Genomic DNA, 25,626 nt, shown 5'->3' with positions numbered 1-25,626 from the left:
CGCGTTGCTAAATCCATGTTAGTTTTAAAAACGTAGAGACAAAAAATATTTTTTCTAAAAATAAATAAACCTCCATATATGCGCTATATATTTATTTATAAAAAAATGTGTCAAAATTCCATTGGTCAAAAATATAGTTCTATGGTTTTTTAAGTTACAAATCTGCAGCTCTGTTTATAAAAATTTATCTTTCCGTTTTTTTTTTGTTTTTTTTTCGTATCATTTTTTTTCAAAATTATATGGCACATCTGTTCTAAATTTAATTATATTACTTTATATTTGATGATATAAAAAGGTTGATGAGCACTTTTTTAAGCTATCAGAAATGACATTTCAACTTAGGGGCTGGAAACGTGCTGAAATTCATGCCACGAAATTGATTTTTTTGAAATGGGTTTATTTTTTTTAACCTTGAAATATTTGTTGTCCTTCATTTTCTTTCGTAATCTTCAAGTTGAAATCACTTCATTTCAATTCAAGTTGAATCAATTTCGCAATTATCTTTAAATTGAAACTTCGAAGTTGAAGTATGGTTAGATTAAGGATTTTAAAAGATTCAAGTGGTTTTCAGACAAAAAAAGTATTTAGGTGGATACGTCAAAGGCATTTATAATAAACGGTGTTTTACGTAAAGAGGTGAAAGTCTCTCAAAAAAGTCTTTATTGAAAAACTAATCTAACCAGCGAACCACATAGTAGTAAAAAATACAAATTTAAAAGGCGTTATGTGTATCTTCGTTTGAGGTGAGCTTCAATTTGAAGTTTATATTTACATCTATGGTTTGTAGTAGTTATTAAGACGTGTTAATATTTATAGAGCAATTAAGTTTTGTTCAGTTAGAGAACAATTATTATTAAAACTATTTTCCAAGAGGTATTTTAACTGGTATGCCATTAATTAAAATTGTTGCAGTGTCTTTAGCTACGTTTTGGCTTTTTTGATTGTTCATTAATTCCTGTAAGGCTTGCAGAGTAAGAGCCTGGTTAGGCAATGGAGGGGCTACAGCTTCTGAACCACAAAGACCTGAACGACGACATGCTGCACCTGACCTATCTTTGTCTGTACCCACCATATTAATCTTTACATCAGATTGTACGTTTGCGTCTAAATTTAAAATTTGTAACGCATAAAATAATGTGACATTTATGATATTATAATAATAAAGTAAAAATTATTTTTATTTTAAAGTTATGATTACACAATGTTGGTATAAAAATGACTTACTTCCTTTAAAATCATTGTATGATGGCCGAGGTGGAGGTGGTGCTGGAGGGGCGTACTGAGGTGCTGGTGGCGGAGCATAATATGCCGGTGGTGGCTGATATGGAATTGGTGGTGGTGGAGGTGGTGGTGGTGGTGGAGGTGGAGGAGGAGGAGGTGGAGGTGGTCGCTGTTCCTTAACAACTTGAGCCTTTGGCTTCGGATGACGTTGATTAGCAAGCGTATTAACAACATTAAGGGTAATTGATGCAAGCAAAGTGGTATTCTAGAAACAAAGAAAATATTCGATTTAACGTAATACTAAGCAATGGCGGTAAATACTAAGCAATGGCGGTAAATCAAGAACATCTTAGCAAGAATTTAAAACATAAGAGGTTTTTGTTTCTATTGTATTTTCTTATGTTATAAAAATCTATTCAATTGTATCCGGGTATGTTATTTAAGATATAATTTATGCATAAAACTGCATACTAAAAGTGACAACAAAGTTTTTTTACTCTTAGTTGGTTAAGATTAAAAATTCAAAGCAAGGAATGGTAATAAATTATCATCGTGCCACATTATCTTTACATATTTTGGTTTGATTGCTAGTGAAATTAAACATTTAATTTAAGGAGATTTTTTGTAACTTGTGTTGTTTGTATCGTTTGATTAGTTTCATTGTTTTTCTTGGCCTGAAACACGGTTTAAAGACTGGCTACGTAAAGTTGAAGCACTTTTTAACGGGAAATTTTTTAACTAAAACATAAGTCTAAAATTTCGGTTTATGTCTTAAATTAAAGCTATGTGTCTTAGCTATTGAAAAAATAAAACATTGTAAAAGAAATTTTTCATACTTTTTAAGTATGCTGTCGAAAAAAGAAAAAGCTCGCGAAAAAGTTCTGCACAAATTTATTTCGATTCCAAGCGCTTCACATTCTTCAATCGTAAAGACAACCAAAGTACCTTGATCAACAGTCCAACGCGTGATTTCTAGATTCCGGAAGTCTGGAACTATTCAACGGAAGAAAGGTTCAGGAAGAAAACAAGGATTACTCGATAAAAAAAATTAGTTGAGAAGTTAAAGCGATCATTCAAGCAAAATCCCAGCCTATCGGACAAAATCCGAGCACAACGATACGGAGCTTCAAGATCATTCGTAATGAAAGTGCAAAAAAATTCTGTAATTTGAAGTCTTTTAAAGTCATCAAAGTACCTAATCGCAATGAGAAACAGAATTTAGCTACCAAGAAGTGAGCTTGAAAATTATTTGATCCGGTGATGACAAATCAAAATGGTTGCCTTATTATCGAAGATGAAACTTACGTCAAAACTGACTTAAAATAGATCCTAGGTTGCCAATTTTATGTTTCAAACAAGCGATTTTATGTTCACGAAAAGTTTCAGTTTCAAAAAGTGAGAAAAGTTCTGTAAAAAGTTCATCAGTGACGTGAAGTTTCTTGGTCATTGTCACTTCTCAGACAATGACCAAGAAAATTCACGTCTCTGAGTGCTAGCAAAAACTTCTGCTACCTATTATCAAGTCCCATAATGGTCCCACCACCTTCGGGGCAGACCTCACCTCATGTCATTACATCAAACACGATTGATTGGATGAATACCAAAGAGTTAGTTTTCGTCCCGAAAGAGCTGAATTTTCCAAACTACCCTCAATGGCGACCAATCGAGAATTTCTGGGCGATTATCAAAGAATATATGTCTAAGATCACAGGAAATTAAAACTGTCAACGCTATTTTGAAATCATGGGAGAAAGAGTGTGAATCTGTGGCGTGCAAGATGATGACCAGTATCAAGACAAAGATTCGTGCATTCCTCCGAGGAAACCTCCAATTTAAGACATAAACCGAAATTTTAGACTGATGTTTTATTTAAAAGATTTCCCGGTAAAAAGTGCTTAAACTTTACGTAGCAGCTATTTTTATGAAGGCTCGATCTTACTTTGAAAACTTTTTTTTTTTTTAAAACTTCGAGATATCCATCTTTACAGCGTCATTTATTATAGTACTCTTACGATAGTAAGAACAGTTGGTAAAAATCTCGTAATTTTTATAGATAAAAAATATTAAAATAACAATAGAAAAAGAGAAAAGAACTTGAACTGTAACAGTAAATACTTAAATAATACTTAAATTTCTTGACTCAAAACTCGTCATCCAAAAATATTTTCTAGATCCGTTACTGATATTTAAACAAAGTTAAAATGCTTTAAGTAAAAGATAGAAGTTCAAATGCTTACCCATGCGCAATTGTGTTCAAGTTTATCTAATCTTTGTAATAAAAGGTTTACGATATCAGGAGAACATTGTTTCTAAAAAAATCCGAACAAATAAAAAAATTTGCGAAAGCAAAGAATAAGCTCAAATTGTTATAATTCTCAAAAATCACCTCTTTTGGCATTTTGGAAGCAACGCATTCATCACCTTGGTCACCTTTAGGACCCTGAAATTATAAAAATTATTAGTCAAGTAAAATTAGAGATATAAAACGACAAGTAGGTTTATATTGACAGATGTTATTGCAGTATTAGTAAATAAATAACGTGGTTAAAACATATACAGTTGGGCCTTGTGGGCCAGGTGGACCAGCGTCTCCTGGTGGCCCTTTTGGTCCGGGTTTACCAATTCTTCCATCTTTGCCTTTCAAATTTAATGTTAACATTTCCTGGGAAAATAAAAGAACATTAAATAATATGAACAGAAAAACGAGGTAAAACGAACCAGTTTATGCTTGCAAAATTATTTCCTAGAATTCTTTTTATTCTTTAGGAAAAAATTATTAATTACCGGATGAATAACACCAGGAGGAGGTTGCTCTCCAACACTAAACACTGGTCCGACCGGTGCGCTGTAGTCCCCGTGACCGTTAATTTGAACTTCAGATATTGACTTTGCTTTGACATCACATCCAGGTGCAGATTTTCCACCAGGACCGTTTGATGAGCAGCCTCCTGGTCCTCCAGGATTTAAAAGACCGAGCTGCCGAGCGATTTCTATGGGAACTTCAATGTTTGAGTTAGAGTTTATATCCTGAAATATATTTAGATAAAAAAAAAAAAAAAAAAAAAAGAGGTAAGAATTACATCTATCGAGCTATTTAAACTACTTTTATCTGCTAAATCCTAAATTAGATTGCATATGCCAAATTATATTTTCTACGTATTTTGTTAATTGAAAATAACATATGAAAGTTCGTTTACCATGCGTTTTGCGCTGTGTTTGCCGAACTTGTGTGGTTCAGCTACAAATCCCATTTGTTGGAGACGTGAAAAGGGGATTACAATTTTTTCCGCCATCTGTACACAAAAAAAAGTTCTAAGGTTTTTAAAAAATTATTTAATTATGGACTATAATTTTAGTAGAAAAAGAACATGCAATAATTTATGGAAAAAGCTGAAAATATATCAAAAGAAACTTCTCAGAAGAACATGTTTTTCTGAAACTGCTAGATACGATTATTTATAACGTAACGTCTTATTTCAAATTAAAAGCTTATTTTAATAATTTATCGAACATATCATATCAAGAATCCTTCCTCAAGAGTTTTTTTTTTTTGCTTATTATAATGACTGGTGTTTGACAAAGATTTAAGCAACGGGCGACTTCTTATTAAAATTTACTTCTTTGTAAAAAAACATTCTTTGAACACACTTGAGCATAAAAACTATAAAAAGGTTATTTAATTTCAAATTTCCAATTTGGTTTCAGATTTTTTAAGATTCTTCACAGTTTATAAAAAAATTAATAAAATAATTCAAGCGGTATTGTAAATTGCATAAAATGAAATGTCAACCTTTCGATAGTTACTCGAACTAAAAAGCTGAAGATAAAAGATTGGCATCTTTATTTTCAAACTTTATGAAATTAACCTTGTGTATGAATCAAGAATGATATATAAACTACACAACAATATGTCCGCTAACCTGCCATGATATCTGGATATAACACAAAACTGTCATTAAAAACAATAATAGCCACATCGCCATTTTTATTTGTTATACAAGAAGCTTACAGCATTTTATGAGTGACATCCCTTTCAGCATATTTTCTGCACTAAACAAACACCTGAGTGAGCAACGTATTTTAACCAATCAATACCCAAGATAGTTAGCCAATCATTAGTTAGCCAAAATTAATCAAACAGATGGCTTAAATTTGAACGGTGTTTAGAATATTCCCAAAATTTAGCAAGGTTAAAATAAGAGAAACTTTTCTGATAACATGTGCCGGGGAGGCAGCCCTTCTGAAGGGAGGGGAGGGCATATAATAAACCAACTTTTCAATGGAATATTTTTTATTTAAATGCAAGTTTCCTTTGTAAACCAAACTTAGGTTAAATTATTAAAATATTTATCAAACTTATCAAATTTATTACATTTTGGTGTAATTATATAAAAAAGTGTTTAGTAATCACATAATGGTATCATCTTTAACAAACAGCAAAATAGTTTCATTAACTTGTAAACTAAAAAAAAAAGAAAATTGAACGCTCATAACTTGCAAGATTGCTCTCCATCATTAATCCATTTCTTTATCAAAGAAAACGCAATTGTCTGAGGTGGAGGCAATTTAAACTTCGCTGAAGAGCACGACAGAGAAGCGTCTAAAAGGTCTTCTTTGTTAAACCATCGAACATCTTCCATTTCATTTTTTTGCACAAATATTTCCTCTGAATATGCTTTAGCTGAGCAGCCAATCATAAGGGAAGAAGGGAATGGCCATGGTTGTGAAGAAATATATTTTATATCTTTAACATCAATTCCTGAAACATAACAACAGGAAAAGACTGTTTATACAAAATAGAAAGTTAAAATATATATGCTATATAATCAATACTTTATTATCACCATAGAAAAAAAATAAAATAAAATAAAAAACAGGTTAAAACAACAAAATGAATAACAAGAACACCAAACCACTTTCTTCCTTTGTTTCTCTAACCACAGCATCTTCAACACTTTCACCAGGTTCTATAAATCCTGCCAGACACGAATACATGTTTGAAGGGAAATTTGGCTTTCTACCCAACAAGCATTTTTGATTATCAAACGATACAATATGCATGATCACAACAGGATCTGTGCGAGGATAGCAAGTGTTGTGCACCCCTAAATACAAAAGATCATTATAGATCACAAAGAAAAATATCCAGATAAATTGCATACACAGTTTAATGATTCTTTCCAGATTTTTGATTTTTGAAATATTTTGAGAACCACTTAATTTTAATTACTTTTTTATTATTTTAAAACAAAATTTTTTTATTATTTTAAAACAAAATCTCCAAATACAGTAAAGCTTTTAAAAAACATTGTCTTTGATCTCAGCACAATATTTTATCAATTTAGTGCTGACACCTCGAATTTGCTTTTGGACGACAGTTTTTGTAAAATTTTGTGATGTCACACTTCTTATGCAGCTCATGGTTCCTGGTTGCCTAAAAATTTTCAATTAGATGAAGCTTTGGCATGTTTGTTGGTTTTATGCTTTTTGGGACAAAATTAATGCTGTTTTGTTGATACCATTGGATTACACTTTTTGAGCAATGGCAAAATATAAGATCAGGCTAGAAGATGTGTGGATCTTCATGTTTTTGGACCATGTGCATAAATCACTTTTTTAAACATTCTTTCGCATAAACTTTGGAGTTTATCTTTTTATTTGTAAAAAATGGCTTTAGAAGCCACACTAATAGATGGCTAGGTAAACCATAACTTTCTTGACAAAATTTTTGGTTATTATTACTTTTAACAAAATGTCAGAATGTGTTCTTTTCAGGATTATATAGAATTGCTGGCCTGGGAAACAAATGTTAAATGTAAAACAGTTGAGTTTGCAGTAAGTTTTATCACCCACTAAAGTACACTTTTGAATTCTTTGAAGTTTTTCCTGTAGCAGATTTCCACCATGATTGTGGTATTTGCTGAATAGCTGTTGGGATCTTCCAACACAATTCAGCAAATACCATAATCATGGTGGAAATCATGGTGGATTCTTTAGGACTCTTTTGATTGTTGAGTTAGGAGCACCAGTTTTTTTTTTTTCAATATCCCAAATGGAGTACTCTGGATTGCATTGATTTTCCTGATTACCTTTTGATCAAGTTTTAAACTTTCTTTCTCAGTTTTTTGACTTTCAAATCCAATCTGTGACGTTCACTTCACAACTTGATGATACAAGTGACAGTTTTTTTTTTAAACTTTTTGCTAGCGAATTAATTCAAAATGAATTTTCTCACTTCTACTTGCAAATACAATTTCTTTGTTTACAATTAACTTTTTTAAAACTACCTTTATATTATTTGAAAGGAGATAAACTTGCTTTAAAACAATAAGAAAAAAAACATCAAAATCAATTACGTGGTTCTTGAAATATTTCAAAAATGGGTCATTATCATTCTGGACAGCCTTTATCTATAAAAATAAAGAAGCAGATGTTTACCCTTATTACTTCTACAACTTTTTTCTGTGCAAGTTTGTTTATAGCCACCTTCTTCAACAAACATCTTTGCACCACACGTTGGACAAAATTGATATCTGTCTAACCACAAAAACATAGACTTTGCTTGACAGACAACAGATGCTTGCTCATTACTCAATGATAGTAAATTTATTCGGTCTTCTGCAAAAAAGAATTTATCCTCACTTAATAACAAACTATAAGCTTCTTTTTCCATGGCCATGACATCAATTGCAAACCAAAACTTATCTAAAGATGACTTAGCTTTACCCAGAAATAACAAATTTCTTGGCCATGAAGCACCATACTCAGCTGCATTTATGACACATTGAACAATATTTCTTGAACTTGTGTAGTTAGTTATAAACAAGTTACATTCTGAAGCTTCATACTTTACTAAAGGATTAGAATTTTTGAAAATCAAAAACTCTGAGTTTTTACTTTTTGCCATTTCAACTAACCACAAAAAACTATTTCTCATTTCACATGATCTATCAACAAAACCTCCACTAAAATAATTCATTGTTCTTTCTATAAATACAAAATCATTGAGTAAAATAAGAAAGCAAAATTTATAAAAATTATGAATTAGTTCCAAAAAAACCACTTTTGGAAAAACTTTTCGCCCTCTAATCGTTCACCACGACTACATAAATCTAACAGAGTATTGTAGCGAAATCGTAGGCTCTAAAGATGTAAAAACAAAGATGCACTTTCTAAATGAATAACAATAAAATGAAATAAAATTAAATAAAACTTTTATAAAACTTAGGTTTCTAATATAAAAGATGACCGTTTAAAATACATATATACTTTTATGTGTTCCATTGATAAATCATGATTTTTGATCTAAAATAAAAAAATGGATATTCTCCAAAATTCTGATTCAGGTTTTCCAAAACGTATTGAGGTCAATTTAATTTACTTTAGAGCTTTTATGACATTATCTAAATCTTTAAAACTCTAAAAAAATAAATAAGTGTTATTAAATACAAAACACAGTGCAGACCTTTTGCAATATAGCTTTACTTTGTGACGAAAACTCTTCTACATCAGAGTTCTCATTTAAAGAAAACCTAAAAAAAAATCATAAAACCATTCTTCTCTTTTTTCCGATAAATTTCTCTTCATTCTCCAATAAACTTCTACCAATTTTACTATAAACTCTTTTTTTGATTCACAACATTTACAATGAAATATTTGAAAGTGTATCAATTAAACAATACTAAACATTTTTACTTAGCATACTGCATCACATCTTGAAAAAGCTTATATGTAATAACAATTTCTTCACCATTTACACATATCTCTGATTTTTCTAAATCTATTTTTATGAACTGTAGCAGCTCATACAGATATATCCAGTAAAGCGCACTCCGGGGATTGATGTCAAGAGCTTGAACCAAGTAAGATAATGATTCTATGAAACAAATAAACTAATACAGATGAACTTTTAATATACAAACTTACATTACAAAATTAAACATTTATAAGCAACCAGGGAGGACATCTACTTTCATATAATAATTTTTTTTGTGCCAACAAATGAAATTAGATCTCTTATCAGGTACTAAAACAGATTTAATACCTAAGCTTATAATAATGCAAACATATGCAAAATAATATCTCAAAATACAAGACTGTTGTTTTATTTGTTCCAAACACAAACCAGTCCCAGTACTTTATTTTACTAGTCCCATATTGATATAGAAGAAAACAGGTTATCAGAATTATACTAAATATTAGAACTATACTTCTATTTGCATAATCAACTATCAAATATAAATTACTAATAAAATTATTCCACCAATTTACCTAAATATTTTCCATTATTTTTGTAAACTTGGTAAGCAAGTTCATAAGAAGAGCAATCTCCAGGATTTAATGAACCATTGAGCTAAGAGCGTATTTCAAAAGATTATTATTATTATTTTTTTTTAAAATACAAAAGGTAAAAATGCATTAAAAATCTACTTGAGCAATTATATAAGTAGGAACCAATATGAACTTACCATTTGAGGAATGTAAATTTCAGCTAGATCTGTCTGATTAAGTTTGAGATAACAACGAATGATGGAACCCAAAGTTGCACATATTAAAGCGTTGTTTCTTACTGTAAAATATTTCATTCGGTCAAAGTATTTTTCAAGGGCACCTTTGTAATCTCTTTTATAATACAAAAGATCAGCTTCAAACATGATTAAATGATAATCATCAACCATAGGTTTTTCATTGGGTGCATAATTGACAAACCACTAAACAAAAATTGAAACAGTTAATTGCTGTTAAAGAGAGCTTATTGCACAAAAACAATCAAAACTCTTAGATATAAAACCTTAAGAAAACAAGTAAATTTACCTCAGATGTGCACTTTTTGGGACAATACTGTTTTTCTTTGACAACTAAAGTTTTACAATTAATATCAAAAATATCTTCATCAAAATTGAACTCCATTTTTATATATGAACATCATTAAGTATCTAAAGGCCAAAAATTGGGTAAAAAAAACATTCACAACTCACAAAGAGTTATAAAGGACAAATATATATATATATATATATATATAAATATAATATATATATATATATATATATATATATATATATATATATATATATATATGAAAAATTTTTTATTTCTATATAAAGCAATGATTAAAAAAGTTTTATAAAAAAAATATAGTTTTAAAAATTATTCATGTTGATAAGGACCACCCTAATGCACCTATCTAATATGTACATAACAAATGACCTTTTGTTCTGGCAATAGTTGAAAAGCCCAAAAAAGACCATTTCATGATAACTGAATTTCAATATTAATACACAGGCTAACAAAAAATATGAAAACTTTTTAAACAAACATATAAAATCATGTATTCTTAGAGCAAGCATCAGTTTTTTTGTATGACCTACAGTTCTTTCACAATTTAAGTTCGACTTTATTTAAAAATAGGGAAAATAAACTAAATAAAAAAGTTTAAAAAAATTAACTGATAATGTACGTTTATTTACTTACAGATTTTATTTTACTTAAGACATCGTGTTTTTTAATTAAAATCACATATAATAAAAGCTGTTAGGAAAGTTCTTACAACCATGGTTAGCCATACTTATACCACATGGACAAAAAGCTGAAAAGTGGGGTCATTTTGAATGAAGAAAACGAACAACTGTAAAGTGGGTTGTAAAGATGATGGATTTTTTTCGATGCAACTATCTCATTTTTAAAAAAAATTGGACTTGTGAAATAATTGCGAGAATCTGAACAATATATTCAATATATAACAATATTATATATTATGTGTGCATATTTTAACATTCAATGTATATAAAATTATAATAATAAAATAAATGAAAACTAACTTATATAGAAGAAAAAATAGAGCCTGGTAAACTTCCATGCATCATGACAAATCAACTGCGTGTTCATGTATAAACTTAGTTACCAAGTTATTAAACTCTTTATGAAACTTTATATGTAAATTATGCTTGCCTTCAGGAAAAATAAAAAACTGTGATTTTTTAATATTTTTATGAAGATATGTGGGGTGGAAAGCAGGAACAAGTGGATCTTTTGCACCATGAACAATTAGAGTAGGGCAAATTATATTGGGTAAAGCTGCCAAACAAATATCTCCACTAGGATTTTCAGAGAATGAAAAATAGGCATTCATCCAGTTGCTCCATAACTCTTTTAAGTTTTCTTTTCCATAAAATGCTAAATAAATGGGGAAAAAAAAAACTGTTAGTCTATTACAGTTATACTTACATTTTCTAAATTTCTTTAAATTAATACAAATTTAAATCTACCAATAACAGATTTTTGTTTTCATAACCTTCAATGTTAAAAAGTTATCAATATTCAACTCATTCTTTTTGTTTAACTTTTCTCAAATAATACTATAATTCTTCACTCAAAAACTTGTGCTTTTTTTAAAGAAAAAATCCTAAATATCATAAAGTTTAAAAAAGCTACTTAAGCAATATCTATAAAGTATGTGAATAAATAGTAAAATTAACTTGTAAGTTTTAAAACATGCTTTTTTTTTTTTTGTTGTTGATTTACTCAATTAATCTTTGTTTTCTATTGTTTGTGAAAATAGATTACAACATTAGCCCACCTTCTAATGGAGCTTTCATCTGTAAGCTCCAGTTTTCTATATCCCCTATCTTTTGAATTAAAGCAACATCTTCCTTAGAAACAAAGCTATTAGAACCCCATATAACTAAATTTTGCACAAAAGCCTGTTTTTCACTTGCCAAAATCATACCAACTATACCGCCATCACTCCATCCAAGCACAGAGTATTTTTTGTATCCTTAAAGATAAAAATTTCTGAAATATGTTAATTAGTAAAAATATGAATACCATTTTTTTTTTCTCGAATTTTTTCTTTACAGTAATTAATTTGGGCTATAAGAGGTTTGTTATTGCAAATTCACTCTACCTAGAATTTCCATTAATTTTGAAGCATCAGCAGCATCTTTGTGATAGAAGTCCTTTGAGAATACTCTTGGCTTTCCAGACTTCCCATAACCTCTTGGGTCAAACGATAAAACTTGAAAATTTGTTTTCAATTCATCTAGTTGATAGGAAAAATCACTCCTACAGCTTCCCAAAGCACCTGGAATGCACAATATTACGTCACCACAGTCGCCTGATTTTTCATAATAAATTTCATTCCCATTTACTGAGACAAAGCCAGATTTATACCTATTCGTCGATTTAACACAATAAATTATTACATTTTTTATTATTCCCCTGGTAAAAAACATTTCTTAAAAGATTGTCCCAAATTTTTTAGGAACCCTTACCAACTGAGTGTCTTTCGTTTAAAGGAATTTATGTTGGGTTCCGATGTTTACCGGAAAAATTAGATTCCCCATTAGTATTGGGGAATCTATTTTTTTAATTATAAAAAATAGATTCCCCATAACTAATAGGGAATCTATTTTATATAATGGTAATAGGTATATAACAGCAGGGGCCAATGCTATAAACAATTCGAAGTTTTTTTCGAGAAAAAAAATCTTTCGTAAAAACGCAATTTTTCACGTACGAAAAAAAGTTCGTAATCTCGAAGAATTTATCGCTGTTTGTATTTTTTTCGGCCATTGCTATAAAGCATAAAACGTATGCGTCACTAAAATTCACGAACTTTTTTATCCGTAATACATAGTAGTTATATAATAGTAATTTTTATTGTAATTTTTATTTATTAGGCCTAATTAATGAATTTTATTAGTCATTAAGTATGCTGTGCTGTCTATTCTACTTTTATGAATATTTTTACATTCTAGTATTTGGTGTTTAAAAAAGCTGTGTAAAATTAAAGTAGGAACATGAGCTTAATTTTTTCGGGCGAAGACTTAGATTTCGAAGTTGCAGAAAATTAGCTTCGCCACCGATTGCCTCGAGAGGTTGGTGTTTAAAACATTACTTAAAATTACTATATATATATATATATATATATATATATATATATATATATATATATATATATATATATATATATATATATATATATATATATATATATATATATATATATAATGATTTTTTATCGAACAAAATCAGAAATCAAACTAAATAGGCGCAGAAATTATATTTTTGTTTTGTTTTTCAATATCATTTTAGTTTAATGGTCGCTTTTTTAACGAAGATGTTTCTGACAACGTTTTTCGAGAGCAGTATCGAGTCCCAAGAGCTGTATTAGATTTTTTAGAAACTAGGCTTAAAGATGATTTGCAACATTATACTAAGCAATTTGCAACATTATACTAAGCATTTCTTCATTTTATTGGCACAAATGTTTTTTTTCATGTTCTCAGAGACTGTCATGGAATCTTTACCAACACAATTTATCGTATTATACAGTGTAGGAGAAGCTATTTTCAATGTTAGTGTATTAAGTTAATAAAACTATTGGAAGTATATATATATTTACATATATATATATATATATATATTTAGATATATATAAAATTGATATATACTATACATTACATCATGTTATCACTGTTAATTTTATATACTGTAATATATCTCTGCTGTTTTTGAATAGAATGATTAAATTGCCATTATTATTACCCTTGTTATATATCATTAGCACTGTTAGTAGCTTACTTTACATTAGTTTATAACTATTTGTATATAAACTCGAATGTAAAATCTTTATTTAGAAATATGATTGATTGATTACATACTTATATTATGTTAATATATACTATATATTACATACTTATACTATAACATTTGTAAATATATATATATACATATATAAAATATAATGTAGCAATACATATTTTTATTTAAATAGTTTGCTAATTAAAACATACTAAGCTTCCCAAGAAGAACCTCTTTGTTTTCTCTGATCTTTATTGCTAGTAACATTTTAAGTTCTTTAAACAGCATTTTATTTTGTTGTGTATTTGTGTATTATTTTGTTGTGTATTTGTGTATTATATGGCATATTTATCAACTCTTTATACTTTTCTTTAGTCAAACACTATGAAAAATTTGTTTAACCAGAATTACTATCGAAAACCTTCATAAATAAGTATGGAATTTTAAATTCATGCATGCATTATTAACGAAGCACAACAAGGAACTGAATAATCGATTAAATGCAGATTTTAAGTAATTAGTTTATTATGAAGTTACCAAAATCCTTTTAAGCTTTATCTATAAAATATCTGCATAAAAACACAAACAAAGAATGTTCAATGATTTTGAAGCGCTAACGTTGTTCCAGCAATGGCCGCCAAAAATCACGAAGAAAATATCTAAAATTGAGATCAAAAATCTATCTGAAGTTTTTTTTCGAAAAAACGCATTTTTTATCTGAAAAGGCGATTCCCTTGTTCGTTTATAGCATTGGATTTAAAAACGAAGTTTTTATCTTAAAAACGGAATTTTTTGAATGTTTATAGCAATGGACTTTTTTTTTCTTCGCTTTTTACGGTAAAAACTTCGTGTTTTACGGAAAAAACTTCGTTTTTTATGTTTATACAAGGCGATACTTATTACAGGCCTTCCCGTCGCGAATCCGTATTTTTGACTGGGGGCGGACAATGTTACGGAAAGTTTAGTCTTAAAACTTCGATTTGAGAGCAGTTGATAGTCACAAAATGGTTAAAAAGTGCTGTATTCCTGGATGTAGAGGAAACTATGACACTAAAAATAAAGTACGAGTTTATAGGCTTCCCTCGAATGAAGAAGAACGAAATCGTTGGATAAATTCAATTCCAAGAAGTAATTTTCCAAATAAGCCAGATACTGTTGTCTGTGAAAGACATTTTCCAGAAAATTTTTTAAAAGCTCGTGTCAATGGGAAAGATAGACCAATCGAACCTCCTTCAATTTTTCCTAATATTCCATCAAGTATTATACCAACTCAACCTTTAAAACCAAGGTCCACTACTAAAGTGTTGTCTTCTATCAGAAATGAAAAGTGTGATGAGTTGTCACAATATTTAAAAAGTGATTTGTTTACATTCATATCTTTATGTGAAGATATTAAAAATCATAAATTTGTTTGTCCTGTAACAACTTTTGTTGTAAATGAAGTTTTGCACATCCAATCAAATTCCTTTTATGTTAACTGTATACCTATGTTTGCTGTTCATATCTCAAGCAATTTTAAATTTGAAAGTTTTCATGCTGGTGTTCGTTGCTTTATTTCTTCATTATCTAAAAACCATATTACCACTCTTGATTGTTGGTCAAGAGTGGAAGAAACAATTCGCTATCTGAACAACATTGAAGTTGATCATCAAAGATTGATATTACAAGATCATATTGCATCTATGAATGCATCAGAAGTAGGTAAAAAAATTTATAGTATAGAAACAATCATCAGATCGTATTCTTATTTTTCAACATCTCGAAGTCTATACAATCAGTTAAGAAAAGATTTTAAACTTCCGAGTGTAAAAACACTGACAAAAATTACATCTAGGACAAAGAATGTTTCAGATATTAGTTTTATCAGCACTGTATTTTCAAATATAGAGGAGAATCAGAGAAATTGTATAATACTGGTAGATGAGGTTTATGTAAAGTCTCTTCTTCTCTACCATGGTGGTTCTCTATTTGGAAAAGCTGAAAATAATCCTGAGTTGTTAGCAAATACTGTTTTGGGTATCATGGTTAAATGTTTAAAAGGTGGACCATCTTTTTTGTGCAAAATGATACCTGTCTGTCATTTGGATGCTTCTTTTTTGTTTGAGCAAGTATGCTATGTTATTAATTCAATCAAGTCTAGCAATGGAAAAGTTATTTCAGTTATTTGTGATGGAAATCGAACAAATCAAGCTTTTTTTAATTTATTTGAGAGAGTTGAAGAAAAACCTTGGTTAACAAAATGTGGGATTTTTCTACTTTTTGATTATGTTCATCTACTAAAAAGTATCAGAAATAACTGGATAACAGAAAAAACACAGGAATTGCATTTTGAAAAAAATCAAAATATGACTGCTAAATGGAGTGACCTTAAATGTTTATTTGATTTTGAGAAAGATCAGCTAATTAAATTATCTAGACTAAATTTTGTAGCTATACATCCAAAACCTATTGAAAGACAAAATGTTTCACACTGTTTAAAAGTGTTTTGTGATGAAACTATAGCTGCTCTCAAAACTTATTCAAAAGTTATCCACCCTTGTAATATGAATGAAACCATTTGTTTTTTAGAAAAAGTTACTAAATTCTGGAAAATAGTTAGTGTAAAAGAAATTTATGGCGACACTCGATTTTTAGATTCTCGTAAAAGAGTTATTTCGGAAGAACTAGACATGAATTTGCAATATTTACTTGATTTCGGGGATATGGCTCTTAAAATGAGTGGTAAACAAGGGTGTAGAATAAAATCCTTAACTAGAGATACAGGTACTTCAATTTGGCATACTTGTTATGTGTTAGTAGAGATGTGTAAATATTTGTTAAAAAACAATTTCATTTATGTTATGTTAGGAGAGTTCTCAACAGATTATATTGAAAAAGCATTCAGTAAGTTTAGACAAGGTTCAGGCGGAACATATTTTATAACTGTTCAAAATGTTGTTGAAAAATTAAACATTGAAAAAGCTAAACTGTTATTGGAATTAAAAGTTGATGTTTCAGATTACACTACTGATATTGAGCATTTATGTCAAAAATGTGGCTATTTTAGAAGTGAAGAATCTTGTGATATAATTAATCAATTGCCTGAACTAGAAGCATCTTTGCCACTGAGTACAAAAATGGCTCTGTTTTATATTGCAGGCTATGTTACAAGAAAAGATGATGTCAGTGAAAATGAATTGTTGACTGACACTGCATTTTATTTTCAGTTGTATGGAGACTACACAAAAACTATGGACAGAGGTGGATTGAGGGTACCTCTGGATTGCTGTGTTCAGTGGGTTTTTTTTTGTTACATTATTTTTGAAATTGAGAAAAAAATGACATGCAGAAAGTCGTTGTGCAATATATTTATGATGATATCAGATATTTATAACTTAAACATGCTAAAGAAACATGGTGTTATATTGTCAAACATATTTCTTAAAAATTATTGTTTGTTTATTTCACCTAAATCCTCTAAAGAACCTGCATTAAAGGTTTTAAAATTATCTGTAAAACATTAAAAAGTATTGCTATGTACATTTTTCATAACAATTTCTAATATTTGATGATTATTTTAATAGCTTTTTTTGCATTATTTTAAAGGTTGTTTATTTTTCTTTTGTGATTTCGTTTTTAAATAAAACTCATTCATTATTCTGAAAAATGTTGTTTTTCATTACTTCTTGTTTTATTAAAAATTTATGACATTTAATAAAACTGCATTAGACACTTTGTGCATTGGAACAGTTCCTTTTAAATTTAATAAATTAACTGAAAATAATGTAGCTCGCATATTTTTTCAGCCATTTTTTATATTTTCCGTAAGATTGTCCGCCCCCAGTTAAAAATTTGGATTCGCGACGGGAAGGCCTGTAATAAGTTTCGCCATGTGTTTATAGCATTGGCCCCAGGGTTAAAACGGAATGTTTGTGCAAGCGTACACTTTTTACGTTTTGCAAAAACAGAAGCGTATGTAAAGTTATAGGTTAATACTAGAAATTCAATGAGTGGAGGTAGATAAGAGTCTTTAAAATATTTATGGTGATGTGTATTTTCATTTTTACTGTCAAAATTAAAGAGTTAATAATGGTAAATGACACTTAACTAAAAAAAATTTCGTTGAATTTTACTTTGTAAATTGTCACAAGATTGCTACGATTAGTTTTTGATTTCATTTCGCACTATAAATTCAGCTTCTACATTACTAACGATTTGCTTCGTAGGATAAAAAAAATTCAAGATTTGAACTTTTTCGGAAATTTTTTCAACTCATTCTTACGTATCAGCAGTGGATCGATCGATCTATTTAATGACTATATTTACATATTTTTAATTCACATATATAGTTTTAATTTCAGTAATAACTATATATATTTTAATTCACTTGTTTCTATTAGTTTATTATTAAGGCTAGAGCGGTTAAAAAAGGATAGGACGTGTCCAATTCTCGTTTTTAAAACGAAGTTTAAAATATGTTTTCATAATCAACAGACATTTTAAATATTTATGCATGAAGTTTTAAGTGAAGCTTTTATATTTGCAAATTAATTAGATTTCCATTACATTTTCATTGTTCGCTTTTAATTTTTAATCTTTAAAAAACTTTTTTTCATGAACGATTTTTTACAGCAAATCAATCCTTTTGTGAAAGTAGCATTTAAATGCGAAAAAGTTTTTTGTAAGTTTTAAGTAATCCATATTATAAGAGCCATTAAGTTTATTCTGGAAAAGTTTTATGGTTCAGACTGCTACATTCCTGTTCTTTGTATTTTAAAGGAGTGATTGACTGATTGGTTGGTTATAGTCTGAAAGAAGGTCTTAGGGTTGGGAATCCCAGGATCCTGATATCCCGGGATTCCGCGGTTTTTAATAACACCGAAATCCCGGGATTGTTTTTTTAAATCGTTTTCGGTTGAACATTTTGAACAAAAGGCTGAACAATATTTCTTCGGTTGAGATTTGACTATAGTACAATCTCTCTAATTCGAACTTCATGGGGAAAAACAAAAGTTCGAGTTAGAGAGATTTTCGAATAATAGAAAGTTGATTTTTTTTCAAATATTCTGGTCAAACTACAAATAGAAATGAAAAAAAACAGACAAATAGTAATTCTTGGGCCTAAATGCAATAGAGATTATTTGTTTTAAACATTTTTATTAAAAAAAAAAAAGTCAGTAATTGTAGATCGCCTTTTTTGAATATAAGCTCATTTGTTTAAAACATTTAAGTACAGCTTTGTTAACATAATAATACGTATCAACCTTCACCCGTTTAGCCAAATTTCCTTGACGAAAAGCGTCAAAGATTTTATCTTTATTATTTTTCCAGGTTAAAAGAATGTTTGGTGGAATATCAAAGATTTTCGAAACCTCCATTTGTTTTTCCTTTCTCCAATTCCAGTAGAACATCGTGTTTCCGCTTTAAATTGGTTTCTTTATGCGGTCTCTTTGATGCCGTGATGTTTTTTAAACAAAAGATAATAGTTCACGTTAATCGTTTTTCAAAAACTCAAAACATTCGAAATTTGAAAAAAGAACTCAACGGTTAACGAACTTTTTACAAGTAAGAAAATAAAAAAAATCGATTTACAGAGAGATTCTCACTAAAGGGTCCGAAAAATCCAATCGAATTATGGTTTTCGAATTGTAGAAAGTTAAACAAAAGAGTTTCTTAAGCGCATTTCACGGTGACTTTACATTTAGTCGAATTAAGGAGGTTTTCGAATTAAGGAGATTCAAATTAGAGAGATTGTACTGTATTTTCGTATTGAAAATTTCTGAATTATTTTTTTTCGTTCAATTGCGATCAAATTCGAACTTTACAAATTCGAAAATCTTGCAATCATAAAAATGTGTTTTTGAATAATTGGATTAGATTGATTATAATAATTAAAATTGAATTGCAATAGGATTTTTAAAATTTATTGGTGTTTAGTCGCATTTATTTAAGCTTCTTTCAATTTTTATCTCGAATAGACGTTATCTGTTTGTGACTATTTTATAGTACTAGTTTTAATTAAATTAAAATTGCTGGTTAATGAACCAGGGTTGCCACCAAATCAGGGAAATCAGGGAAATTCAGGGAAATTTAGATACAATCAGGGAAAATCAGGGGGAAATAGTTGATTTTGTAAAAAATCAGGGAAAATCAGGGAGCTTTTAATTTTTCTTTAATGCTTTGAAATGTTTTCTGATAAAAATTTTCTTTTTCTAGCGTACCAGGGTTAATGTTTAACATTTTTAAAGAAAATTTATCACATTGCATTTACATTTGCTTATATATGTATGTATGTATGTATGTATGTATGTATGTATGTATGTATGTATGTATGTATGTATGTATGTATGTATGTATGTATGTATGTATGTATGTATGTATGTATGTATGTATGTATGTATGTATGTATGTATGTATGTATGTATGTATTTATGTATGTATATATATATATATATATATATATATATATATATATATATATATATATATATATATATATACCTCTTCAGAGTTCAAGTTGATGGGATTCTACTGTAGTTTTTATATTTTTTTCAAAGAACAATTTTATGTGTTGATTGAAGTATTTGATTATTTATTTTAATTTTCAAACAAATTAATTGGTTCATTAATCATTGGGGGATTATAGTATCTGTTTTTTTAGAGATAATAATCCTCTGGGGTTAATAAAGAAGTTTGTTTTGGAATTTAAGTTTGGATGTTTGAATGCTGAAAATATCAGGGGGAGATAAGCAAAATTTCATTAAAAATTCAGGGAAAATCAGGGAGAAAAAAGCGAAACTTTAGCTAAAAATCAGGGAAAATCAGGGAGAAAAAAGTGAAATTTTAGCGAAAAAATCAGGGAAAATCAGGGAATTTTGTTCTTTAATAATGGTGGCAACCCTGATGAACAGTAAATTTTCTAACAGTAAATTGAAAAGTACAACAGTAAATTGAGTTACTCGAAAGACTAGACGCTTCAAATTCGGCTACATCATTAACAGCTTATGAGTCAGAATCTGAAGTTGAACTTTCTGTTTCAAATGAGTCACAACTCGAAATTGTTTCTGATTCTTCGGACTCTCCATCTGAATCTATTTATTTTTCTCTTGAAAAGAGCAAAAGAATATTTGACGAACTTAATAAGCTGTAAAAAAAGCACTTTTGCCTCGCATACCAATTCGATGTAAGACTTTCGGTGAAAATTCAAAAAGAAATGCTGTTGTTTGAAAATGGAGGAACACGTAGTGATTTTTTGCAAGGAGCAAATAATTTTTTAATGACTATTAAGCCTACCAGTGCAGAATCTGAACGTGCTTTTTCTGCTGTCGGACCTTTTGCAATAAAAATAAGAAGTCATCTGGGCGATGAAATTTTGGATGTGCTCTGCTCCCTTAAAACGCATTTTAAAAATAATCAATAATAATTACAAGAGTATATTATATATATAAAAACAACGAACTCTTTAGAATTTAATAATTAAGTATGCATAATAATAAAAAAACCGAAGAATTTCCTTGTGTTTCCTTTAATGAATAGTTTTTTCTAAACATACATTGAATGTGTTATTAATTTGATTAAAGTTTTATTAAAATAATATGTTAAAATCTTTCAAGAACAGGTATTTAAAAATCCCGGGATCCCGGAAATAGATAAATGTAATCCCGAAATCCCGGGATTTTAAATATAGCACGGGATTACAAACCCTAGAAGGTCTGAATGACCCTTAAATCTTTTATTGATACTATTTCTTGAAAAAAAAAAAAAAAATTTTCAACAGTCTATTAAATTAGTAAGCTTTTCAGAATATACAGTGTTATAACATCATAATATCAAAAAAGAAAATGTAAAACGAAAAAAAAGCCGTAGCTGCAGTGAACTAAAACTGTAAATAGAGCACTAGCAAATAGAATAATTCTATTTGCTATAATTATATTATATTATATATAAATATTGTATATATATTTTATGTATATATATTATGTATATATATATATATATATATATATATATATATATATATATATATATATATATATATATATATATATATATATAATATAAATATAAATAATAATATTTAACATGATTATATCAGCTGATTTTTTGAACCACTGTCGTAATTATTACGACAGTGATTTAAAAGATCAGCTGATGTAATCATGCTTCATTTTGGACATCCTTTAGTTGTTTTCAAACATAAACACGATTACGTCAGTTTATTACGCGATTGCAGTTGATTAATTCTTATTATGCATCTTTTTACAATATTTTAACAAAATATAGCCTGTTGATTCATGGTAAAAAGAATAAAGTTTTGGCTAATGTTTACTTAACGCCGGTTTTAAGGCGTAGTAATCGGTGCAGTTGCTTCAGCACCCTCTTCTTTAAGTATCTATATTTGAAAAACAAATATAAATAAAATAAATGCTATCAAAACTTAGTTATCGCTTCCGATATTGTTAAAAATGAAATAGTAAACTTCTCTGAACTGTGCTGTGCGCCAATGTTCAAATTTCAGACTGTCAACTAGTTTTCACTTACTATCATTATTCAACCCTGGGCATTTTTATAGTTTCACTATTCATTCCATGGGTGTTTCTTGTAGAAGCATAACTAGATAATTGGGGACTGGTTGACAAAAGTATAATGTTCATATTCTTCTATATTCTTAAAATCTAATTGCTTTTTTTTTTAACGAAACTTTACCTTACGTTTATTTGACAGTGTACGGTATTCACTGTTGCCGTAAAATTGCTGTTCTAAAACCTTTATTAGGATTCTGGAGTCTCTCATTACTGCAAAGCTTATTAAAAAAACGCCTAGTAACACGTTAATTTTTGTTGCTAAAGGTATACCTAACACTCTAAGTACTTGCTGATGCAGTAAAAGTTTTCATTACATGATCCCAACTATTTCTTATACGGTCATTCTCTCGACAAACCAATGATAACCAGACATTTTGATACTCTTTAAAAACCATGGTCTTTGACTGCAACTCATTTGAACTTTTGTGGGTTTGTGCGAGTTCTCCAAAAAGCAACGAAAACAACAAATTAAACTTTTTCAAAATATTTCCGTAAAGCTATCATCATTTTATTGGTGACAATAACTTTTTTAGGACATGTAAGTGCAGGTGTGTGGGGTTGGGATTCTTTGTATCGATTGTATTGATGTTAGGGTTGGGGCATTAGATATTCTCTCTGTAAAAAATTCATCGAATGCGAGAAAAGTTAAGATGCGTAAAAAAAAGAGGTGTTTTTAAAAGAGAAATTTTACTATTGGACCGATTTAAAATAAATTGTCAGGTAAGTAATAAACGTCCGTATACAAATTTTTGTACATATTTGTTTTTCGAATTCAATTTTCAATTTAGACAATCAAAAATAATTTACATTCAGATTTTTGTTCACTTATCTTTTACACATCTTAAATTTTTTATCTTAAAAAAGCTTTTTCATTCAACTTTTTTTTTTTGAATTACAGACTTCGCAGAGAGTTCACAATGAGCACTGTCTAATGGGTACCGTCTAAGAGATCATGATTGTTTTTATTCCTTACTTTTAAGTTAGTGTTACATTGTATAATAATTGATAGACGGATGAATTTTTATTAGATGAATTCGTGAGTGTTACAATTGATGTAACAGTTTAAAGGTTTTCTGAATAGCCACAATCGATCGCTTTAAGACTTCAAACACCATTCTATTGCTTAGATTTACAGTGGCCCAGTAAAAACAAATTGGACAAAGTTTAATACAAATATTTTACATATAAAAACCCTGTTGTTTTAAGGGCATTTTTACAAAAATAGCACATATACACATGAGAAAAGTGTTATTCCAAAAGTACTATTACTATTCTAAAAGCATTAGTGTTGTTGGAATATAACACAGTTAACACTACTTAATGCAGAGTTAATTCAAAACCAGAAACCTCATGAGAGATAACAATAAGAAAATAAAAGTATTTGAGATAAACCCCTACTGGAAGTTATTTAGTATAACAAAGGCATTTATATCTTTATAAACATTAATATATTTGCGTCTGAATGAATATAATCTGATCTAATATACAGCTGAAGCCATCGTTTTGTCGATATTTTAAGAACACTCTGTAGTGGTCATAACCATATTACCCATTTTTTTAGTTATTGTTTTACAATGCCGACCTAAAAATGATTGTTATTTATGTAATTTAATGTTGAAATAATTTTAAAATAATTTAAAAATATAAAACCAATATTTAAGATAAACTATTATCTTGTTTATGTAAGTAAAAGTTTTTTACAATACCTTGCTGCCGACTTTGTGTAAATGTGTGCCTTTCAGTAAACATAGAATTATCACCAAAACTTCCAAATAAAGAGTCACCAAATCCACCAAATAAACTGTCAGATTTGCTACTAAAAATGCCATCATCACCATTGCTTTGATGTGAATGATGAAAATGGTTTCCGAAAAAACTATCAGTGTCTTCATCATCATTGTCAAAGAAACTCCCAAAATTAAATCCAAACTTGTTATTTGTATTACTCTTTCTGCTGCCAAAATGACCAAAATCTTTGAAAAAGTTACTGAAATCAAAATGAAACTCAGAACCATCAAAACCAGCTTTTTCTTTTAGTCCATCTGAACCATACTGATCATATATTTTTCTTTTTTTTTCATCTGAGAGAACTTCATGAGCTATGTAAAAGAATGGTACAGATAACAGAACACTTTTAAAAATTGTGTAATAATTGTCAGTACAATGATTAAAAAAATGTTTTACTGTTGAGTCATAAAATAACTTTGAAGATTAAAAGTTGTTGTTTACCTTCAGCAATATCTCTGAATTTACTCTCAGCATCTTTGGATTTATTTTTATCAGGATGATATTTAAGTGCTAGTTTTCTGAATGCTTTTTTTATTTCTCTGTCACCAGCATTTCTAGAGACACCTAGAATTTTATAATAGTCCTTTGTTGATGCAATTAACTCCTTTATTAATGTACAGGCCAGAGTTAAAAGTATATAATCCATGTATAGCCTCATTTTGTGTATATTATTTATTTTTTATTTATTAAATGACTGAATACTAAATAGTAATAATAACAACATCAGTTAGAGAAACAATAGTCACAATAACAAATGATGTTTAAATATAAGTTGCTATGTTTTAAGTAAAACAACATTTTCCAGATGTACTTCTGCCAAATGCGATAAAACAATTTCTCCATCGCAAATCGTCTTAAGTATCAAAATGCTGCACAGCCAAAAAAAAATAATCATAGTTAATTATTTTGCATCAGTTGTATGTTTTTTATACTCCATTCTTCAAAAGTGATCTGCTTTCATTATAATTTACTTTCATTTTGAAGTTATGCATTTAACTTACCTGTTAGACCATAAATTTTATATCAACATTTGTAAACAATTTATAATCAAAATACGTACACTGGCACAACTTTGATTGGTTTATATAAAGGTTAGTTTTTACTACATAATTATGAAGTTCCTCATACAACTCATGATTGGACGACGCTGAGTTATTACACGGCAATACATACTACGTATGTACTATGTATGTAGAGGCATACTATGTATGTTGAGCCATGTAATAACTAAGCATGGGATTTTAGTTTTTCGGTTTTTAACAAATAGGAACAAAAAACGTACGAACTTCTTTATCATATTGATCTATTTCAAACGTTGCTCATTTGAAATAAATTGACTTTAAAATAACTGATATAATTAGCCATGCAATTCTATTAGATTCCAGAAAAATAGTAGTGATACCATGTATACCTCAGGTTATTATGTTTGAACTCTTCAATATTATAATATAAATTGGCTATACGGTTAAAA

The 25,626-nt window shown here is 29.0% G+C and overlaps 4 protein-coding genes across 9 annotated transcripts; 1 reads left to right on the top strand and 3 right to left on the bottom strand.

The window, feature by feature from the left end:
* Positions 1–711: 711 nt before the first annotated feature.
* Positions 712–5,275, bottom strand: LOC145194687 (uncharacterized). The gene is made up of 8 exons (XM_080072361.2): positions 5,142–5,275; positions 4,419–4,514; positions 4,006–4,248; positions 3,779–3,883; positions 3,608–3,661; positions 3,459–3,530; positions 1,225–1,486; positions 712–1,104 (listed from the first exon to the last, which is right to left on the bottom strand). Exons 1-8 carry the CDS (start codon positions 5,202–5,204, stop codon positions 860–862), a joined length of 1,140 nt encoding a protein of 379 aa, XP_079928487.2. The 5' UTR covers positions 5,205–5,275; the 3' UTR covers positions 712–859.
* Positions 5,276–5,494: 219 nt separating this feature from the next.
* LOC145190384 (NAD-capped RNA hydrolase NUDT12-like) lies at positions 5,495–12,742 on the bottom strand. 6 transcript variants are annotated; one of them, XM_090078584.1, is made up of 10 exons: positions 12,125–12,511; positions 11,798–11,995; positions 11,040–11,394; positions 10,036–10,079; positions 9,690–9,932; positions 9,493–9,574; positions 8,917–9,097; positions 8,687–8,753; positions 8,491–8,526; positions 8,030–8,364 (listed from the first exon to the last, which is right to left on the bottom strand). In XM_090078584.1, exons 3-10 carry the CDS (start codon positions 11,104–11,106, stop codon positions 8,266–8,268), a joined length of 819 nt encoding a protein of 272 aa, XP_089934710.1. In that variant the 5' UTR covers positions 11,107–11,394; positions 11,798–11,995; positions 12,125–12,511; the 3' UTR covers positions 8,030–8,265. The 6 variants fall into 6 exon arrangements, 4 of the variants coding, with proteins under 4 accessions (XP_089934709.1, XP_079923358.2, XP_089934710.1 ...); XM_080067240.2 differs by lacking the exons at positions 11,040–11,394; positions 11,798–11,995; positions 12,125–12,511 and having other exon boundaries at positions 10,036–10,194; XM_090078583.1 differs by lacking the exons at positions 8,687–8,753; positions 8,917–9,097; positions 9,493–9,574; ... (3 more) ...; positions 11,798–11,995; positions 12,125–12,511 and adding exons at positions 5,495–5,980; positions 6,135–6,326; positions 7,660–7,839 and having other exon boundaries at positions 7,948–8,364; positions 8,491–8,528.
* Positions 12,743–14,694: 1,952 nt separating this feature from the next.
* On the top strand, positions 14,695–17,449 carry LOC149892498 (uncharacterized). Its single transcript, XM_090079906.1, has 2 exons — positions 14,695–16,566; positions 16,651–17,449. The coding sequence occupies exons 1-2, from the start codon at positions 14,808–14,810 to the stop codon at positions 17,304–17,306; spliced, it is 2,415 nt and encodes an 804-aa protein (XP_089936032.1). The 5' UTR covers positions 14,695–14,807; the 3' UTR covers positions 17,307–17,449.
* Positions 17,450–23,525: 6,076 nt separating this feature from the next.
* LOC149892497 (dnaJ homolog subfamily B member 9-like) lies at positions 23,526–25,218 on the bottom strand. Its single transcript, XM_090080378.1, has 3 exons — positions 24,597–25,218; positions 24,074–24,466; positions 23,526–23,949 (listed from the first exon to the last, which is right to left on the bottom strand). Exons 1-3 carry the CDS (start codon positions 24,811–24,813, stop codon positions 23,882–23,884), a joined length of 678 nt encoding a protein of 225 aa, XP_089936504.1. The 5' UTR covers positions 24,814–25,218; the 3' UTR covers positions 23,526–23,881.
* Positions 25,219–25,626: the final 408 nt, after the last annotated feature.

The sequence above is a fragment of the Hydra viridissima genome, unplaced genomic scaffold, assembly GCF_058129835.1.
Source record: "Hydra viridissima isolate aposymbiotic clone 2 unplaced genomic scaffold, HvirCarnegie_v1 scaffold_2, whole genome shotgun sequence".
NCBI classification, from domain to species: Eukaryota; Metazoa; Cnidaria; class Hydrozoa; order Anthoathecata; family Hydridae; genus Hydra; species Hydra viridissima.
The sequence above is the reverse complement of the archived record's forward strand: the minus strand, read 5'-3'. Positions and strand labels throughout refer to the sequence as shown.

What these genes read in the sequence shown, in the direction of transcription:
- LOC145194687 (XM_080072361.2), bottom strand. Translation starts at nt 5,204, where the DNA reads ATGGCGATGTGGCTATTATTGTTTTTAATGACAGTTTTGTGTTATATC. An exon ending in ATATCCAGATATCATGGCAG is followed by an intron (nt 4,515 to 5,141) that starts GTTAGCGGACAT and finishes TTTTGTGTACAG; the next exon opens with ATGGCGGAAAAAATTGTAAT. An exon ending in CTTCCAAAATGCCAAAAGAG is followed by an intron (nt 3,531 to 3,607) that starts GTGATTTTTGAG and finishes GGATTTTTTTAG; the next exon opens with AAACAATGTTCTCCTGATAT.
- LOC145190384 (XM_080067232.2), bottom strand. Translation starts at nt 8,200, where the DNA reads ATGAATTATTTTAGTGGAGGTTTTGTTGATAGATCATGTGAAATGAGA. An exon ending in AAGTTGTAGAAGTAATAAGG is followed by an intron (nt 6,327 to 7,659) that starts GTAAACATCTGC and finishes TTTTGTATTTAG; the next exon opens with GGGTGCACAACACTTGCTAT. An exon ending in AGAAACAAAGGAAGAAAGTG is followed by an intron (nt 5,981 to 6,134) that starts GTTTGGTGTTCT and finishes GTTATGTTTCAG; the next exon opens with GAATTGATGTTAAAGATATA.
- LOC149892497 (XM_090080378.1), bottom strand. Translation starts at nt 24,813, where the DNA reads ATGAGGCTATACATGGATTATATACTTTTAACTCTGGCCTGTACATTA. An exon ending in ATTCAGAGATATTGCTGAAG is followed by an intron (nt 24,467 to 24,596) that starts GTAAACAACAAC and finishes TCTTTTACATAG; the next exon opens with CTCATGAAGTTCTCTCAGAT. An exon ending in TACACAAAGTCGGCAGCAAG is followed by an intron (nt 23,950 to 24,073) that starts GTATTGTAAAAA and finishes AATCATTTTTAG; the next exon opens with GTCGGCATTGTAAAACAATA.
- LOC149892498 (XM_090079906.1), top strand. Translation starts at nt 14,808, where the DNA reads ATGGTTAAAAAGTGCTGTATTCCTGGATGTAGAGGAAACTATGACACT. An exon ending in ATCCTTAACTAGAGATACAG is followed by an intron (nt 16,567 to 16,650) that starts GTACTTCAATTT and finishes ATGTTATGTTAG; the next exon opens with GAGAGTTCTCAACAGATTAT.